We start from the raw sequence: 21236 nt of genomic DNA, 5'->3' as shown, positions 1-21236 counted from the left end.
AGGCTGAGATATTTAGGCTTCAGATTCATTCCCATACAAACATGAAACAATTATAATGAATGACATATACTAAAAATCAAATAAATATAGAAGAAACATGGACATTATTTACTTATTTGTTATCAATTCTACTGTAGTACATTTCATTCTGATACTTGCAGCTCACACCTTAGATGACTATATCTTCAGTTTATCCCTAGGTTTGGGTTTCTCTTGAGGGAGAAGACGGAGTACCCCCTGCCAATGCAGTATCTTAGAGGAAATCACACAAATACAGAAGGAGCCAGAAGTGCCATTGCAATGTCATCTTTATTAGACCACAGTGGAAAAGTAATTATTCTGCTAAGTCTTCATGTATGATTTGAGAACAACAAATTAAACCCCACTAATCTACCTCACCGGATGGTACTTACCAAACCTAAGAGGCTTCAATTATCAACAGCTTAATAAACGTACTAATCTGCAGTAAATGAAATCCTTTGCAAAATCACATTGAAACAATGCTTGAGTTGTAATCAGCCTGTCTAGTACCCATGCCTGCTGTGACTGAACCCCAGAATGTTGTGTGATCAAATTCCATGTTACTTAAATCTAATGAAATTCCTAACAGTTTTTTTTTAAGAAGAAGGAGGAGGGTCAAATTAATTTATATAGAGCTTATTTAATCCAAAAGAAATTAAGATTCTGCTGTAAGTCAAATAAGAATGTAATTAAAGCTGCTAAAATCCAGCCACCTATAATTATAAAGACAGTACATGAAAGAATGTGTCAGCCTGTCCACAAGCCAGCACACCTGCATTGTCCTCATGTGACACACAAGTTGTTCAGGTTGTCATAGTATTGATCAGTTTCAACCACAGTTCCTAGAGAGGTAACAAAATGGAGACTATACTCTTCTATTTGCAAAGGAGAACCTGGGTAATTAAAAGAAACAAAAACAAAAAACAAAAAAAAAAAACAAAACAAACAAACAAACAAAAAACGGTTGTCACCATTCATAGCTGAGAGCATGGGTGAGGTCACTACCTCACCACAGTGTCCTTTTCAAATGACGCAGCATTGGGAGGTCAGTGTCACTAATTAGGCAGCACTGGGGTTCAGTGCATTTTCCCCAGGTTATTTGTATTTTCTGACATAAAAGCTAGACTCACAGGGACGGTGCCACAAGGACTTCAACAGTCAGGTCTGATGTGATAACAGAGCTGTACAGAGAAAGGTAGGATGTGTGCATCTAAGGCCATGAAGAATGAGTCCTGACATCCAGCTGAACAACACATTTCAGGATTGTATCCTCAAACTTGTGGAGTGAGTTATGTCATGTAAACCTATCTATACTGTGTACAGATACCCATATGATATGTGAATATTGACAAAAGTCAACTTATTTATAATTCTGTTGGCACAGCCTTTTTAGAATAGAGTATACAGATGTTTCTATTTGAGTAAGGCTAGCAAAGACCAGCAATTATTATTAATTGTGAAACAAAGCAATTTTTGATATACCATCCTGCAGAGAGGGATGCCAGTGTAGAGAAAAAGGAAAAATGGCCGATGTGTTGATTTAAATGCTATCATATGAAACCCATCTAAGAGATAAATATTTGTTCTCCTTCATTACATTAACCTTTAGGCTACCAAAATTAATTTTAAGGTACTGTATACTAGCCTGTGTTAAATATAACTTGAGAAAATGGAGAAGGGGGCTCAGGCTATGACACAGTTGGTGCAAGCACGATGACACAATTTCAATCCCCAGCACCCACAGTAAAGAGCCAATATGGCATGCACACACATGCCTGAAATTCTAGTTCTGGGAAGACAAAGACAGAATTCTAGAGGGTTCACTAGCCAGACAATTTAGTCCCATCTCTGGGTTCAACTAATAAGGTGTAGGATGACCAAAACATCTCCTATCAAACTCTGATCTCACATGTGCATAGATGCATATGCACCACTTCCACCTTACACACAAGTTCACCTACCACAATGCATACAATACACTCAAACATACACACAAACAATGGGAACAAATGGAAATTTTAATGTGATCCAAACTGCGAAGAAACATAACCAATGGGCAATTAAGCTGCTTATCAAATGTCCAGGTTGGAATAAGAACCCTGCTGAACATTAGAGAGAGAATTCTATACCCTCCCCCAAAAGCATTTGGTAATCTGAGCACTCTGAAAACTATTTTCTTCTTATGCCCCTCATAAACATCTGTGTCTCTTAATATTCATTTGAAGACATTCAATAATGATTACATGAGTCCATTTTTTTAAAAAAGAAATTTAAAGACCTATGTTATTTTAACTGTGTTTGTGTGTGGAGGGTTATGCATGTGAGTACAACTACCCATTATTCTTCAAGTGAACTAACAAAGGAACAGTGATATATACATTATATATAGTATATAAGATATATGTGTGTGTATATATATAATTTTTCTTTTTCTACCATTTCTAGCATGTTATCTGTATTGTAGAATTGGAAAACACAAAACTTGTCAAATGTCTGCCAAATACCAACAGAAAATAAATCATTAATGTGTGCACACAGCATGCACACACATGTGATTCATTGTAATCACTTTTCAACACAGTAGCAGTGCTTCAAGACTGACAGTTACATTTTGTCTGGCATTTTAAGGCCTGACATATCCATTTGTACAGAATATGTTAGGTAAATACAAAAATAAATTGTTCCAATAATGAGCATCTTACAGAATACTCCTTCCACAGTTGAATGATTTATTTTCTAGATATCTGTAATGTTATTCATTATTTAAAAAAAAAACTGTTGTTGAATTTTGACCATGTGCTAGGCTCTTAAAATCTGGAAAGAGAATTAAAAGGTAAATAGACAGCATGACATGATGGATCACGCCTATAATGCAGCACTTGGGAGGTTGAAGCAGGATGGTTACTACATATTTGAGACCAGGCTAGTGTTTCTAGGACAACTGAAGACTCATGAAAACATGCATACACACAAAAAGCTAAAAGGGATGTATTGTCCTAAGCCTAGACCTGAAGACTGGATGATAAGGATGCATGAACAACACTGGTCATAACAGAATGCGTAGTGTATAAGAGAAAGGAGAAAATACTTGGAAGCAAACACCTTCCATTGTAGATTTAATAAGAAAGAAAAATTTAAATATATCTCTAAAATTATGGAGGTTAAGAAAAGGTAGTTAAAATAAAGTTATATCACTTTCGTTATGGAATTAAGAAAGAACACATTATTCAATGAATGCAAAGAAAGTTCCCAAAATGTAACATCCATCTTGTACCGCCAGTACACACCACCCATGGGCCAGGCCAGCCTTCTAACCAAAACTGACTTCCCTGATCTGAGAGCCCCTCATAGACATCTGTGTCTCATAAGGTGTTCTATGTCCATGCACTCCACTTTCTGACTGAACAACATGGAACCTTTTATGTCTACTGCTTTGGTGTCCATACCTGCAAAGTGAGCATAAAATGTAAACACTTGCTTCACGGGTTTGTGAGAAGGCTCAAGTTAGTAACAACTTCACAATAATTAGACCACTTATTCAGGAGCAATGAAACTGTTCACTATTGCTGCTAGTATTAAAGGGCTCTTTACTGTCCTTGGTTGACCCCCACAACACTGTATTTAATGTGATGGGGTTGCCAGAGAAGTGCTTTAACTTAGCACTATTTAGAGATCTGTGAGGTGTAAGTATCCACATTTCTAGCAAGTTCCCCAATAGTGTGGATGTGGCTACAGTCAGACAGACCACTGCACACAGATTCATGTCCAGTGGTCCATGATTGAATGCTGCCCCTTAAGCCAATGGTGAGTGATCAGGGCACAGAGATTGAGAATAAACATTTTGAAACCACCATAGCAATTTAACATTACCCAAAGCCAACTGCATGATCATGTTATACGGTGTTCTATGAAACTATTGCTTTATGTTGAATTCAAGGTTTTTATTGATCCTAGTTCAGACTTTATTCATATTCATGAATTTTCTTTTTCATGGCTTTTTTGTTATTTTTTTTTATTATTTAAGACATTTTTTTATTTTTTGTTTTCAATACATCTGCACCACAGTTTCCCCTCCCTCCACTCCTCCCAGGACCCACCCTACCTCCTCTCTTCCCCAGACCCACTTCTCCATTTCCCTTCATAAAGGGGAAGGTCCTGAGGGATATCCATTGAACATGGCATAACAAGTTACAATGAGATTAGGTCAGCAGAAACCCCCATATCAAGGTTGGACAAGGCAACCTCATAGGAGGAAAAGGGTCCCAACAGCAGCTGAGTCAGAGACACCCCCACTCCCACCATTAGGAGTTCCACAAAAACACCAAATTAAAAACCATAACATATATGCAGAAGACCAAGCTCAGACCCATGCAGGTTCCGTGATTGCTGCTTCACTCTCTGTGAGCCCCGATTAACTCTACTTAGTTGATGTCTGTGGGCCATGTTCTCCTCGTGGCCTCAACCAGTGGAACATGCCCTTATGGCCCACAGAATCAACTTGTCCCAAATTGTACAGTTGATGGTCAGTGTGTATAGTAATTAGAGCTGGAGAGATGACTTAGCATTAACTGTTCCAACAAAACCCTGGGTTTGTTTGGTTCCTAGCAATCCACATATTGGCTCATAACCACCTGTAAATCCAGTTCTAGGACACCAGACACCCTCTTCTAACCTCTGTGAGTACCATATGTACACATGGATCACATACATGCATGCAGGCAAAACATCAATACACATAAAATAAAATGAATAAATCAAACAATACAATTTTAAGAGACACAAGTGAGCCCAGTGCTAATTGCCCATTTTCAAATTCTTTAGGCACTGACTCAAGGCCAAGATCTAGGTATCACTGGCTTTAATAACACATATTAATATAATTAGAACTTCTCAGCAGAGCCTCTGTTTATATTTTCTCTTTAAATTTTTAAATTTGCATATATATGAGTAGGTGTTATTGTGGCATTTCCAAATGAAATTTGGTTTAGTAATCTCTCTCTCTCTCTACCCCTCTTTCCTCCCCTTTCATCCTTCCACACTCCCCATGGCCTCTGTTTCCATGTTTTGTCTTCCCCCATCTTACCTCCTCTTCTTTCCCCTTGTAGTCTCCTCTATACCATCATAGCCTATACCCACACTCACTTACATATCCCCATATAAACATTATAAACTAGCATCTGCATATTAGCCTACACCTATATTTTTGTGCTAGCTTCTAAGATTCTTTATGCATACATTTTAATTCATATTAATTACTTTGTGCATCAAATGTAAAATATAGATAGAATCTACCCCAGGATCTAAAATCTTCCAAAGAGATTTTATATTAGCACATAAAGACACACATAGTCAGTACAGTGCAGACGCTGGCAGCTGGTGTTTAGGGAAGACAGTGTTAACAGTGTTTTGGAGGTAGGCTAGGTAACCTTCAACAACATGAAAACTGTCACGTTAGCACTTCACCAAAGGCAGAGTCTATGTGAATGGTTTCATTTTCTACTTAACAACTAAGCAATTTGACAGAGAGTGATGACTAGCAGATCAAGATAGATATATTTATGCTGCATTAACTGGATATCTAAACCATTTCCATTTCCCAAAGGAAATGGTAGGAACAATAATATTACATTGACATTGCTGGGCCTGTATGCTGGAAAGTTGCTTCCAATGATACAAATGGAGTTGTCTTTACACTCCAGTTCAATTATTCTTGATTATTAGATTTGAGGGAGAAAAAAAGATTATAAATCTTGGATATTTTTTTTTATAAATCTTGACTAGAATGGCAATATTAAAGTTTGGGTTGTCATTTGGTAAGGAAAAGGGGGTAAGGGAACACCATGTTCCAGTTTTTGAAATTCTCTAAAAGGCAGAATGCCAAGTTATTATTTAATCATAATAATGTCTTAATAACACTTGGATTCTCACTGAAACAGAATTACAGTTTTATATATGTGCTGAATAGCTCAGCCAGAGACATTTTTTCAGAATGGCAGAAGCCTGGTGAGAATTCTTTTGGGGATTATTTATTAATTCAAATCTTCTTATGTACTTTGTGCTGAATAGACCAGAAACCTTGCACTCTGCAATGTTTTCATTCCTTGGTTATGAAAAGAACAATTTCACAAACGTGTAAAGATTTTTGAAATAATCCGTCTTTCAAAACAGCCTCTCTACCATCTTTATACACATTGATGAGGGAATAAAAACAAAGCTGCAGGTCTCTGTATCCCAGAATCCTCAGCCTCAAGACCTGTAGCTGACTTTAAAGGTCTCCAAGAGTGCATCACTCTCCAAGATTAGGAACCTGGTTATCACTAAGTCATGGCCAGGATTCATATCTCAAGATTTCTGGTCTGTCCTGCCTCTACCAGATTTTATTCAGAAATAAAATCCTATGGCCAAGTGGAACTCTATTTTGTAAACGTTTTTTTTTTTTTTTTTTACTTCAAAATTGAACCCTAAGTATTTAAAGGTAGTTAGAACTGTGATAAAATAAAATTTGTACCAGACAGGCAGATAGAGATTTCCCTGAGAGTCAATCATGCTAAGACAATGCTCTAAAAATTGGACTGTAGTTATTTATCTGTTCTCATTTTGTGCTTTTCTCAGCATCATCATCCCTCCAGGACAAAAGAGTTAAACAAAATTAAAATTGGCCTCTGCACCGGACATGGCTTGTCACATAAATTCCATCCACATTTCTACCGAACGTGAAATGCTCTAACTATATGACTCAGCACAATGGCAGGAAAGGGGTGGGAAGCAATGCCTCCTAACAAAATCAGAATGGCAAAAATGAGCTACTATAAAGAACTGAGTGCTTAAAGGATGGCTTTGCATTGACAAAGTTACAGGCACAGCCTCTCTGAATGCAAAATACCTTCCCCCACCACACGTCTATGCTGACATTATCATAGTGATACAGTTTACTGACAGTGGTCCATCATTTTAAAGTTCCTGGCCCCTCAGGCAGATGCCAAGCTTCAATCTTTATATATATGGTTATGAATATATATGTATTATATATATATATATATATATTCTCTTTATTTGGGTGAACAAAGACTGAATTTCTAAGTGTGTATATGTAGCATATAAATGTTTAAGTATGGAAACAGGTACTGTAACAAAGCTTGTGGCTAATCCTTGGTGGTTATTGGATAGTTTTGAAGTAGAAGCCAACATCTTCATCTCAACTCTTCCACTGGAGTCTTTTAGACCTGACTAAATAAATGTGGATTTAATAAACTCAGGATGATTCTGATGACATTAATCCACCACACCCTAAAGAAAAGCATTATTTGGCATCCTTAAAATTAGTGACAGAATAAAGGATGCAGAGACCTCAGTACCAATAGAAGCACAAGGTCATTAGTCTAAGCCAATCACTGGTATATAACTTAGCATGATGCTTAATCTATGTAAATACCAGTTTTCACTTATATAAGAAAATATTGTGATGTCTCTTTTATAAATTTACTTCAAAGGTTATATGAAATGCTATGTTCAAAAACATTCTGTGTGTAATAGAGTGTTGTGAAAATATAATGTATTATGGTTAAGCAATGATTAATTGCCTCATAATGGAGAAATTTTCAGTTACACATAAAAACATTAAGAGATTATTCCCTAAATGACTCTGTAGAATGACCAATCTACATGCAAATTCTGATCATATTTACATGTAAATTTCACATCATGGCCTGTGTATAAAAGATGAGTTTTATTTGCAACTGGAAAGTGTAACTTGATGAATATTTTCAAGATAAATATATAAAATGGGTCTTTTACTGTATGTTAAGAAATACATCATGTAAATATGGATGCTACAAAGTAAGTTCTATTTCAAGTAATTTCAGTCCATAACCACATTAATCTCCAAAAGCTAAGTCTAGAAATGAGGGGTAGTCCTCTAGAAACAAAGGGAAACTAGGATGGGGAAGAAGAGAATTCTTCTAGGGGAGGTCCAAGCTTTCATGTGTCATAGTAGACACAGACAGGATGGGTAGGGGATAGTCAGTGGAAATGGGTAAGCATACCCACTGAACCAGACTGCAGTAATTAGAATAGTGCATGAGGTTGTCACTGATTTGAGTGAGAGCAAAGTACTGAAGTAGAACAAGGTCATGGTTGTTCTTGCTTGCAGTGGCTAGCCAAGCCTCTCAAAGAACAAAGTGTTTTATGCAGAATTAGGGATACAAAGGCATGCACTCAAACACTTCAAGAGTCATATGCAGAAGCCTTTCAATACTGAGCTGATCATGAGTGGGCTCTGGTGACACATAGGGATTGATAGGGGACAGTATGATCATTTGCTGGGGAGGAACATGCTGGTGTCAGTGTGATCCAGAAGCACTGGCCTTACCGTGTCCTCTGGCATTGTTTATAGGTCAATGGCAACTCAGATGGTGAAAACCACAACACATTTATTTTCATGTTTTGGAATGAAAACAAGGAGTAAAGGTTTACAGGGCATTTAAGAGGGGCTGTCTGTGTTTCCTAAACGACAGTCACTGAATGATAACATCATGACTTTCATCTCCACATCTTTTTTTGTTTTTTTATTATGGAGGATTAAAGCTAATGTTTTGTGCATTCTAGACAGCAAAACTGGTAGTACCCTACCATTGAGTTCTGTCTCCAGCACTCTTTTCACTTTTTATTTGGAGACGCCCCCCTCCCCTCAGTTGCCAAAGCCATCCTTGAACTCACACTGTTGCTCAGGTAAACCTCGAACATAAAGATATCCCTGCCTCAGCCACCTGAGTAGCAGGGATTATGGGCCTGAACCACCAGGCTTGGTAAATACACTTCCAAATAAGAAAAAAAAAATGTAACCCCCAGATGATGATATTTTGTCATTTATATCCCTTCCTTATACATTAATGCATTGTTGTAAACCGAGCATAAATGCCTACATAATTAGCTCCTAAGCCCCCTTCTTGGAGACATAAGACCATCTGATGCCATCCATTTCTCTTTGATTTTAATAATTTAATCATTTATATCTTACGTGAATTGGTGTTTTGCCTACACATATGTCTGGATGAGGGTGCAAGACCTCCTGGAACTGGGGTTCCAGTCAGTTGTGAGCTGCCCTTGGGTGCTGGGAATTGAACCCAGGTCCTCTGGAAGAGCAGTCAGTGCTCTTAACCACTGAGTCATCTCTTCTCCAGCCCCAGATGCCATCCATTTCCAAGAGCAGGTTTTACTCTTTGGGGAATGAAATGCTTTTCTAGGTCACCTAGGTCACAGTTCCAAGTGCTATGCTGATGGTGGCAACAGACTGAAATTACTGCCCTTGGAAACTTCTAAGTAAGGGGCATACACACAGATACAGAGGAGGGGGTGTAACTTGATAGAATGACATGGTGTTCCTTTGACTAGGATGGTCAGAGACTGCTAGGCAGTGAGATATCTGAAGATGTACCTATCCCAGGAAAAAGCAAGAGAAGCAAAGCTGACTGAAGAGAACTTGCTTACCATGCAGGAAGAAGAGTAGAAACAACTGGGGGATGGTGCCACAAAACCTAGAGACCCTCCACTGCCTCCCCAAGAACCCATTGTAGAATCCACTTTTTTATTTGTTTGTTTGTATTTTGGGTTTTGTTGTTGTTTCTGTTTCAAAGTTTGACCAGTGTACATCAGTTGCAGCCCACTACCCTCCTCCTTGTAATAAAATATACTCAGCCATGATCATGTTTGTAGCTACTTTGTTCATGATAACCAAGTGGTTAGGTATTAAGGTGGGGACTCACTATCCCCTAATGTCCTTAAGTAATACTATCTGACCTTTACTGGAAATGTTTGCTGACCCCCCCCAAGCCATGCCATTATGCTCTTTGTTATTGTTACCAAATAAAAACATCAAAGAACAGATTTTTTTTTGCAGGTATTTGTGGCAGTGCAGTGCGCATTTTATATATCAAAAATCAAGTTTCTGCAAATAGAAAATCTAATTGCACTTTTTAAAAAGTATGTGCCAACAAAACCTTTTTAGTGTAGTCTTTGCAGATGTAGTGTTTTAGTAATAATAAATTTGGAGAATAAGGAACTCTGCCATGGCATGCAAGCAGAAGTGAAGAATGTCCATAGCTACCACTGTGCATGTGGTCTTCCACTGTTAGAGTTCAAATTCTCTACACCTGAAGCAGCCTGGTAATAGATCCTTCCGGGAGCTGCATCTTGGGCAATGATGCTCTAAGTGTGAAGAGATCCATATGCAAAGTTGCTCTGAGCTGCAAGTCTCTTTGGAGCTAATTACCTTCCCTCAATCAAAGGGTCCTCCCTACCTCATGTGAAAGCTCCATTCTGCAGACTTCACCTGGAGCTTTCTGTCTTCACTCCCACAAAAGGCAGAGGGCTCTGTAGCAATATTTTCATCTCTGGTGTAAGTTGCATGGATGGACAGCAACTCATACTCTATTTTCTACTGAATATTTCTATTTAGAAAAGAAAAGCAAGCAAAACCAACCCTCCCTCCCCCCCCCTGCCAAAATGGGACTAGACTGAATAACAATAAATGCATAGAAAAGTGATAAAAGACTTTATCAGAGAGATCTACTGACAAAAGGTGTTGAAGAAGGTGAACTGTTGAGTCTTTCTACACTGGGAAGATTACTGAAAGCCAACTGATCTAATATTATACCTGCCTACACTGTTGTCTCAGTAGGTCTTTCAAAGACATATCTGCCCACTTATCTCATCCCCTCTCTGTTCCCTTCCACTTCCTTCCTCCCACCTCTCTCTGTTCTTTTCTCTCTTCGTGTCTCACCCCATATTTAAAAAACAAAACAAAAACCTTTCTTTCCCAGGATCTCCCTGTGGAGCCCCTCTTCTCATTCTTCATGCACTTATTTCTAAATATTGTCCTGAGCACTTTCCCCGTCCCCTCCTGTGAGCACAAGACAGAATGTGCTAACTGAAAAGCAAATACAAAATGCACGTTATCATCACTCCATGTATCCACAAGGACCAGGAGAAACTCAAAAGCAAATGGAATAAAATGAAAACTAGCATAGTTGCCAATCATCTTTCTATTTAAAATTTGCCATGTTTCTTCCTATCTTTCTGTGGTCTGCTTTTCACATAGCAACATGAAAATGTATGTTTCTCCCTGAAACCTTGCTGTGATCATCAAGTGGCATAAAGCATAATTTATTTAGTTTCCAGTTCCAGAGTCTACACACTGCTGTAGAGACAATCTCTAATGGTTGGATTAGAATGGATACTTAAGGGTCACAAGTACGCAGAGGAAAGGGCTGTATGGCATCAAGCCCGTGGCTAATTCCTAAAGACAGGTGAGGGACATTTGTACCTTCTACAAAAAAATATGTGAAGTGTTGAAAATAGAAAAATCAGAGAATACATAGATGCCACTGTGCTTGTGTGGCAATCAGGGAATAGCCTCAGGTGCCAGTCTACCATTCCACCTGGTTTGAGACAAGTTCTCTATTGTCTACTGCTGCATATGCCAGACTAACTTTCTGAGGAGTGTTCAAGGATTGTCCTATCTCTGTTTCATGTTTTGCAACTGGAATGCTGGGATTCCAGAAGAATAGCAAGATGGGTTCTGGCACTCAAACTCAGGACCCCGGACTCACACAGAAAACTGAATCCACCCTCCCAGCATTCCCTCTTGTGTTTCATGGTAAAGCTTAATGTCATTCACTTAAGTCTTTTTTTACCATGTTGCATCCATGAAAGTTGCAAGGTGACTGGATGATTGCTCCTTGTGTTGGGGGCAAGTTTTGGCTTAGTGAAAGACCAGTAAACATGAAAATCAGTCCTGCAAAGAGCACAGACAGTAAAGATAACTGGTTCGTGGGCTAATCCAAGTGTGAAATAAGTCACTTGGTTACCGTTGTTTTTTACTGCACACATGACACGTACTATTCACTCTGACACAAGCTAACAGGAAAATGAAAATCAAAGCCTCACTGCCCTCTCTGATTACAGCCTGGATGGCTTGCTGCTGAAGGTACCACCTCTTAGGTGACTGTCACCTTTGGAAAGAGACACAGTGCTTAGATATTCACCTCTTAAGAGTTCATTTGCCTTATAGAAATTTGAACTCTTTTCTCCCCAGTATATTCGCTTACCTCGTTAATATCTATCATCAGAAACATTCATTCTTGGGTGATCTCTCAAAGTGCCCTCTCTATGTGGCCTCCTGCAGGCAACAGTTTCCTAGTAAAAACACAGGCTCATCATACAGGCTTCTTTGCTTTCTGTCTGTACCTACAGCCTGGGAATGCTCAGCAGATCACTTTTCAGTATAGAAAGAAACAGGGAATAGAGGTCTCTGTGCATTTGTGCCTGGCAGGGGAGAGCTGTGGACAAAAAGGTGTGATCAGGCAAGTTTTACTGACATCTGGTTGTGGAAGGTCAACAATCTGACCAACCCCAACTGCATTCTGGTGCTCATGTTCAGGGACCAGAGGGTCCCTTTGAAGCAGTGAGGGTTTTTTTTTTTAACAGTTTCTCTTTAAAGAAATACTATCGTTCCATTCTGTTGGGCCGGGGAACAATGTCTCTTGTGTGTTCAAACTACTGGCAGCATTAATACACTGTTTCTTTAGAGAGATTCACTTTCCAAAGCTGAACTTTCAGAACTCAGAGCACCTTATCACACTCTTGCAAGCTTTTTTTTTTCTACCCTGAAAATGGAAAAAAAAAAAAAAAAAAAATAGGTGGGGTGGGGGTAGGAAGCAGTTAGGACTTGTGCTGGTTAAACCCGATCTCTCCAGGGATTTGTTTCTCTTCTGGCTTCGGATTAGATGTTCAAATCAAGCAGTGTGTAAGAACTGTGAGTGAATGTCCATGGGATTCTTAGCAAGGCTAATCCTGGAGCACCCGCACATTCCAAGGGGGCCAATCTGCCCAAGTTCATTGCTTACTTGAAATGTCTCTTGGGGGAAGAGCCTGGCAAGAGACTTTTTTTTTTTTTTTTTTTTTTTTCTTTTTTGTTCAGTGGGCGGTCATCCGAGCATTATTAGCGGGATGGCCAGCCCCAGTCACAGCAAAATGAAAGCAACAGGAGCTGTGTAAGTTGACTGTCTTGTTACCAGCCAGAGTCGGTGCGCAGGTAAACGATTTCAGCTAACCTTTCTCTTGTTTGCCTTCTCCAGGTTGGATGTGTAGACTTAGAGGAACACACAGAGGGGGTGGAGAGAAAACAGGTAGAAATGAACATATATTTTGGTATTCTGTTCTGATAAAGACTGGGTGGCCTCTTGAAACTGGAGACTGATGGCGAGCAGCACAAAGAAGTGTCCCTCGTACTTTGTCCCCAGAAGTTCATCTTCCTTTCTTTTTCATCTTTGGATTACTTGTCTGGGTTACTGAGCTGCTAAATTTGTATTGCAACTGTTCTCTCCTGGGGAAGGGTTGCATCTACTGCTAGTATGGAGGTAAAGGAAGACAGAGCAAAACTGTTGGTGGTTTAATGTCGTCGGCAGCAGAGATCAGGGGAAAAAGAGTGAAACCTGTTTAAGTGGAATAACTTGATGTTTCTTTGGTATAAGACACTATTTACAGATTATTTACAGATTTGTTTTGCCTTCTTTCACCGTAATGCTTTATTGATTGCATGTTTAATTTTCAAAAGTAGCTCTTGCTTTTATTCCTTAGGGTAACCATTATACTTAGTTCAAAATGCAGATGCCCTGTTTCTGGTTTGAAAAAAAAAATGTTCTTTAATTATTAGCCTTTGAAAACATTTCCCTATTACACATCACACATGGCTGGTAGTGCAGAAAGACAAGAAAGAAACAGCCGCTGACACAGTCAGTCTGGTTACCTGACCGGTCTGCTTCCAGAAAAGAATGGTCAGAAAGGAGGACTGGAGACTTCTGCAGCATAATTAAAAAGCAAAGCTAAGAAGGCAAGTTCCCCACTGAAGTTTTGCAATAGAAGAGAACCGAAGTCAGCAGGAAATGCATGTCAGATGTATTGCATGCTTTTCAACAATGAGAGTAATCATTCTGCACTAACTTTGTTGCGTGTTGGAGCAAAGTCTAAAGTTTCATGCAGAGTAGCTCAAAGTCCTTGAACAAAAGAAAAGGGGAATTAATCTAGGCAACAAGTTAAACCATGATTGTACATCAAAATATGCCCTTTCAAAAAAAAAAAAAAAAAAAAAAAAAAAACTTAAATCCAGTATCTGTCCACACTAGCAACCCGAATAAAAGCACAATGAAGTCAACCCAACAATATAGCAGAATCAGTTATGCATGTTTTGGAGAAGTCCTAAGTTATGTTATGCACATATTTCTTCCTATGATAAATTATACTCGTCTCATAAACAAGAAGAGTCCAAGTTCGTTTTGAGTGATAGGAAGACCTTTTTACCTCACCTCTCTTTTCCTCCAAATTGTGCCTTGGCAAGGGAACATATTAATCTGCTAATGCGAAGAAACAGAAGTAGTTTCTCATCCCTTCACCCACAAAGAGGTTGCTTTTGTTCTTGAAGAATGTAATTAAGTTGCTGGACTGTACACAAGCCAAATCACTTTCCATTGAAAGATTAACAAACAAATTGACAGTCCATATGTAATAACTTTTCTGCACAGCATCTTACTGAAGCTTGCAGGACCTCCCAAATTGAAACTAATAATAACAGTGTCCTTGAAGTGTCTGATTCATTTGGCACAGCTCCCTGTTTTCTCAAGTTTAAAGTCCGGTTGTGATACCATTTCTTGGGTGCTGTGGAAATAATAACATTTCCCCCTTCTTTAACTTCTGTCTCATATATTAGGGTCTTCCTAAAGTGGCATCCCATCCATAACCCCAAGGGAAGAGGAAGAACAGGAGACAGAGAGTTAATCTCTACCCCCAAGTGTGAGGGCTAGACTTGGGAGGAAGAAGGGGAAGAAACAAGTTTGAACTAGTTCTCCACGTGCCACTAGGAGTCCAGTGTGGTCCAAACACAGCAGTAGTCCCAAGCACACATAAAGGACGTTCAGAACAAGTATTGTCTCCTCTGGCAAAGCAATGTATCCAAGGGTTAAGAGGAAAGATCCCGGGGCAAAGTTGTGCAAGGTCAAACTGTGGCTTTGGAACTCACTTGCTATATCTCTCTGGCTTTATTTTTTTTTTTCAATAATAAAATACATGTAGTATTGTAGAGGGCCCCTCCCCATCAGTGCTCTTCTGTGGAACTAAGTATGTAATGGACCCTTAACAAATATTAGTGACTATGCATCCTTGCTGAGCTCCTACCATGGGTTAGGTGTAAGATTAATTTCTTAGTCTGATTATCACAAAACCCTGCTTAGTAACTTGGGATCTATATGCTATACATGAAGCTCAGAGAAGGTAAGTAACTTTTCTTTATATCTTGTTAGTGGCCCGTCCCATGCTCTATGATCCAAACATAGATGGGAACCCACATATGTCCTTCTATATGAATTTATAGTATAAGAATCAGCCCAGAAGTTTAGCATGATGGTGCATGCCTTACTAAAAGTACTTGAGAGGCTCAGAATAGTTATTGCTGCAAGTTTATGGCTAGCTAGCTAGACTTAAGTGTGATTACCAGATTAACCAGGGCTGCAGAGTGAGAACCTGTCTCAATAAACAAACAAAAGTCAAGGCCAATCTCTTCTTGAAGTCAAGCATGGTACTCCCCAAATAATAACAACACAATATGTCAAGCATTATTATTTCACCCAATATATAGCTGGGAAAAATTGAAGATTAAAAAGAATTCCTACGTCTCCTCATCTACAAGAGTCATACTCATGCTCTTTTCTTAGCTGTAGACTTTACATCCTACCCATGCTGCTTTTCCAACTTCCTCTCCTGGAACATGGGCCAGTATTCACTGAAGCAGGCAGATGATGCCCCAAAAGATTCTTTTGAAGGCTTGCCAGGATGGGCTACACAAGTACATTCTTTCTCCACTGTTCCCCAAGGTGTAGGGAAAGTGGGTTTCAAATGTCCAGTGAGGAACATCAGATAACATCAACCAAAGTATTCAGGGTTTCAGCACGATGGCCTATGAATAGTTTCATTTACAGGCTTTTTACAAAGATAAAGATGGGTTAGCTTCGCTGCTGAGCTCATTTCTGTTGCAAAGATGGAGCCTGTAGCTTTTTCTACTGGTTTAATAAGGAAACTCTGAGATTTAGTTTTCATGCTCTGCTACAAACAAAACTAAAAGTGTCTTCTGTGTGCAAGAGGGTGCATGATTCGTCTAAACCTGGAGACCTAGAAGGCAGGGTGGGCTGCTCCTTTAAATGAAGACAATCTAGGGAAAAAATAAAATACATGTTCCCATTGTGACCATTACTGAAACAGAATACAGTGCCTTAATACCCCTCATCTGTCCTCCGTTTAGCAAGGTATAGAATATGCATGATTGTAAGTATTAAAGAACTATGGCTCTGGATGCCACATACATATACAGATCTCCATTGTATGGGACAAGGGAATAAGTGGACAGCAGAATTCACAGGGCTCAGATAGCACCGTGTGCCCAGGGAATGGGAACTAATTATACCTAGCAAGTGGAAGCTGGTAACAGTTCCCACCAGTTATTGACCGGGGTCAAGTAGACTGTTCAATTGTACATTGGGCCAGAATATTTTAAGACTATGATTTTAGATATGAAAGTGAAGTAGTGCCATATGAACTAAGATTTGTTCCAGTAGCATCCATCTTAAATACTTGGAAAGGAATCTTTTAAGGAATTTAGCAGATTTCATTGAGACATCTCTTCTGTTTCAAATGCTTCTGAAGGAAGTGGTCCAGGGTCTCCAGGCTTCTGGCATCATGACATGATGTTTTTATCTGCAAATGCGCAGGAATTCATTCGTATTTATGGTTGGATAATGTGTTCTGCAACCCATAGCTTGTACATGCAGGATAGATGCTGCTTGCCCGAAAAATATCCTTCAGTTTGACAGAATGTCCTTTGCCCATCTAGGAACCCCATACTGATGGCAGGGGTTCTAGTGGATGGTTTCAGCAACACCTTTTCTAAGAAGCCATACTATTGTGTATGTATGTAGGATGTAAAGGGAAATGTGCCCATTCCTACGCAAGTATTACCTGGGAACCTTGAGGTTATGCTTACATTTATCCTCTGTCTCCCCATTTCCTTTTGTCCTTCTCTGTTTTTCTGTATCACAAACTTGGATTTAAGAAACCTTAGTGATGTAACAGGGATTTTGAGTTATGTACTGCCTCTGCCATTTTCCTTTACTTCTATAAGGAAAATCTAATGGGAGCCTCGACCATGAAAACCTGATCTAGAACTAGATGTGTTTCCTCTGACTTTTGAATCTTTCTTTTCATGATTATAAATGCCATGTTCTGGTCCTTCAATTCCATTTTCTCTATGAATAGCCTTATGTTTCTGTCTTTTCGGAACCATAATGAACAAGTTTACAGTCCCATTACTAACACTTTTTCCAGCCTGGCTATTTCCTTTACTTCACAATATTATAATGTTAACCCAGGCAGCAGGTTCTGAGAATGGCTGGTTGGATGATATGCAGTGTGGAATCCATTTATGATATATACAGTATATTGTGTGATTACATGGTGTTGCTACCTAGCCAAAAAAATATTTAGATTTTATGCTCAATTTTCTTCATTCTCTCTCTTTTTTCAGGCTCAGAAATCCTGGATTGAAAGAGCATTTTATAAAAGAGAATGTGTTCACATCATACCCAGCACCAAAGACCCCCATAGGTAATCCTGTGGCCTTTCATACATTAAGAATGTGACGTGGTAATTATAGGGATAGAATACAATAGTAATTACTATCTCTGCAAGGGAACTACTGTCAAGTTAAATATATATTTGAAGCAAATATTTATTGAACTGCTTAATATCCATGGCTAAAGTTACCTTTAGATAAGTGTCTGTACACAGAGTAACAGATCCACCATTGTAGAAAGATTGAACCCTGTATATAACAACATACTATATTTTTGTTACAAGTACTTATTTTTCTGCCTTAACATTTTTTTCAAACTGTTTCATTGGTACAACATGTCCTGCTATAGTAAAAAGGAAAGTCTTGAGTAAAAGACACCTAGGGGATTAATTAAGGTTTGGACCTCCAGATTCCTCTGCACGTTTTTTTGGTACTGTAGTTACCTTCCTGAAAATCAGCAGTGTATAATGCAGGAAGTTGAAATAGGACATTGGCATCTGGAAATAAATGCCTTTTGAATGGGCAATATTAAAAGGTGACTTAAAATGCAGATTTTACAGCCATAGACTAGATGCCTAACCTTGGATACATTGCTTAAGCTTACAGTGCTGCAATAATTTATTATCAGTGTATCTTAAATTGTTAGTGTTTAAAAGAATGCTCTGTAACTATCATTACTAATAATTGTGATAATTAGTAATGGTCATCATAAGACATGAAGGACATTTTGGTGACAGAACAAATTTTAAGTCTCCCGATTTTTTTTTTTCAATTCTCCTTCAAAGAAAATCCTATAGATTTTTCATTCTCAGAATTGAATATTTAACTCAAATATCAATTGGAAATACAAGTTAGGTTGTGACTCACACATAAGTGAGAGTTCTGGTTTAAATATACATGTCAAAAGTCTTCTCTCTGAGCTCTTCAGCATCCTTCATGCAATGGGGGCAGTTAAAAGTGGGGAAAAAAATCTAGAGAACTTTTGTTCACAATTGCCCTGTCCCAGATAATAGGCCAAGTACTTTAAGGTGTGGGTGGAAGAGAACAGGAAGTATATTGATAAAGATAAACTGGGTGGTCAGAAGGGCAGTAGATGGGGTGTTGAGGGAAGCTTCCCTCCCTCCACCATTTTTCTGATAAGGCTGTATTCTTGGATTTTACCCAAAATGGGTCAGCATGGTCCATGGGTTTCTGTAACTGACAACTTGGGTGTGTGTTCTAATAATACTGATTCAAGAGACTCACTTTAACCTCTCATGTTACAGGTGTTGCTGTGGGCGCCTAATAGGCCAGCATGTCGGACTCACTCCCAGTATCTCTGTGCTTCAGAATGAGAAAAATGAGAGTCGTCTCTCCCGAAATGACATCCAGTCTGAGAAGTGGTCCATCAGCAAACATACTCAGCTCAGCCCAACAGATGCTTTTGGGACCATTGAGTTTCAAGGAGGCGGCCATTCCAACAAAGCCATGGTAATAAAAAATTTTTAAAAGGCTGCTCACTCATTCCTGGATACAATTTCTCATCCTGTAAAGGAACAGCTGAGAGCCTGGGCTGTAGGTTTCAGGCTAGCTGGCCTCTGTCACTTCCCAGTAAAGTGTCTATAAAACAGGGGAAAGAAACCTTCCCCTGGACTTTTTAAATTGTTAGTATGAGGTCCCAATGAGCTAATTTTTACTTTGGTTAACTTGTATCATTGTATATGATCATGCAATTCAATGTCATTTCTGTATGTGTATACATAGTAGTGCCCATATCCATCACCTCTTAATTCACCTCCCCAATCAACACCTTTTTCATCTTCTTTCAACCACTCCTACATTCAGATCCACTGCTCTCTGCCCTTCTTGTATGAGAGAAAAGGTCATACTTGTCTTTCTGAATCTGGCTTGTTTTCTGTTTTCTGTTTCTGTTTCTGTTTTCTGGCTATTTACAGTTTGTAACATTATTTTCTATGTCTCCTTTACTTAGCCTTTTTCTAAATCACTTACTTCAACTTTGGGGAGAGAGAGAGAAAAAAAAACCATGTTTCATATAGGTTTCTATTTTGTTTTATTAGCAGCATCTCCCAGGCTGTTTCCTTCCCGGTCTTAACAGAGATCCTGAAATCCATATCATGTACCTTCTCTCCAAGTATCCAAGTTAATAATATTCTCAGTGGGAATGGAAAATACCTTTAGTGAGGAACTGAGAAATGTATAGGATTTTTGTCATGTCTAAATTCTAGTTCCTATAGACTACAATTAATGTGACTCTCAAACTTTTCAAAGAATGAAAAGTATAGCTAGTTTTCTGAAAATTCTGGAAGTTTTGTAGTTCAGCAGGCTTGCTTCTGGCTGTTGAAAGAGTTAGATAATGGGTACAAGACACCAACACAGCGCTGGATGTGTCAATGGATGTGAGTGAATTTAATCACCTTCTTATTTTTCCCACACTCTAAGAGAACTTGGAGAAACACTTGACTCATCCTTTAAAGGATGCCCCTTTGATCCATGCTTCTATTAATTCATATACTTTAATTTACATTTTCAGGCAATACTTGTATAATTCTGAAAGGTTAAACCTTGTAGCTTACTGGCTGACTTTTGAATAGGAATCTATTGGCATTTTATTCATAGCCTGGTATTGTCACTTGCTGATTGGGTGATTGTCAGTTTAAGCCTGGTTCTTAGTTTCCTTGCATGTAAAATGGGGTAGTAGCTTCTACTACATAGGACTATCTCAGGGATTAACAATGCCTCTGTGTATTAAGGGCTTTGAATGATGCCTGGTGCTAAAGCTATAGAAGGTTTACTCTGAGGTAAACTTTATAATCAATCACAATAGAAGTGTGCTCCTTAAGTCACAGAATTAGATAAATTCTGACATCTGACTGGAAACTCTTTGTTCAGCCATTTAATTTGCATGAGCCTCAAGTGCTCTTCCTAGAAAGCTGATAAAGTTGCCTTTTGTGAGGTGCATGAGGATGATAGACACCGGATCCATACATAGCTAGTGCTCAATAGATGTATGAAAATGATAGAGATGGGTCAGGGGGGAAAAATGTCCTGTACTTCCTGGAAACCTTAAGATCCATTAGAGTATTTCCACAGGGGCATCAGCTTTCCTGTGTCTATAGTTTCTCTCTGTTCTGTGAGGAACAGCATTAGTGACAGTCACCATCTGGAAAGTCAGCTAGAGGTTTGTGAACTGATGTCCACATTCTCTCTAGCCCCAGCAGTCACTCATACCAGCAAATCAGAATGAGTTACGTTACCTGGGGTACTTCCTTCCCATCTTAGTCCTTGTCTACTTCCATCACTAACCTGCTGTGGATGTGACATTAGAATGAGCACAGCAAGCACCTTTTTGTTGTATAACTTTCCTCTACAGGAAATTCTTTTCATCTCCTAAAAATTTCTAGTGAACTTGAGAGACAACCCCCCCACCCCTCTCCAGAAGCCTGAAGAACAAAACTCAAACTGAGTTTATTAGCATGTGCCCTTCAAAGTGTTCAGAAAAATGCTTCTGAAATTTCTTTCATAACCTGTAATGAATAATAGTCAT

General features: G+C 38.9%; 1 protein-coding gene across 15 annotated transcripts in view; it reads left to right on the top strand.

Moving 5' to 3' along the window:
• Nucleotides 1-21236, top strand: part of Trpm3 (transient receptor potential cation channel subfamily M member 3) — a 484509-nt gene that overhangs the window by 218245 nt on the left and 245028 nt on the right. For all 15 annotated transcript variants that reach the window (XM_051200144.1, XM_051200151.1, XM_051200140.1 and 12 more), the window contains exons 2-3: nucleotides 17645-17724; nucleotides 18958-19162. In XM_051200144.1, the coding sequence (XP_051056101.1) occupies nucleotides 17645-17724; nucleotides 18958-19162 (285 nt within the window). The remainder of the gene's footprint in view (nucleotides 1-17644; nucleotides 17725-18957; nucleotides 19163-21236) is intronic.

The sequence above is a fragment of the Phodopus roborovskii genome, unplaced genomic scaffold (assembly GCF_943737965.1).
Source record: "Phodopus roborovskii unplaced genomic scaffold, PHOROB, whole genome shotgun sequence".
Taxonomy (NCBI): Eukaryota; Metazoa; Chordata; class Mammalia; order Rodentia; family Cricetidae; genus Phodopus; species Phodopus roborovskii.
This window is presented reverse-complemented; position numbering and strand designations above follow the sequence as displayed.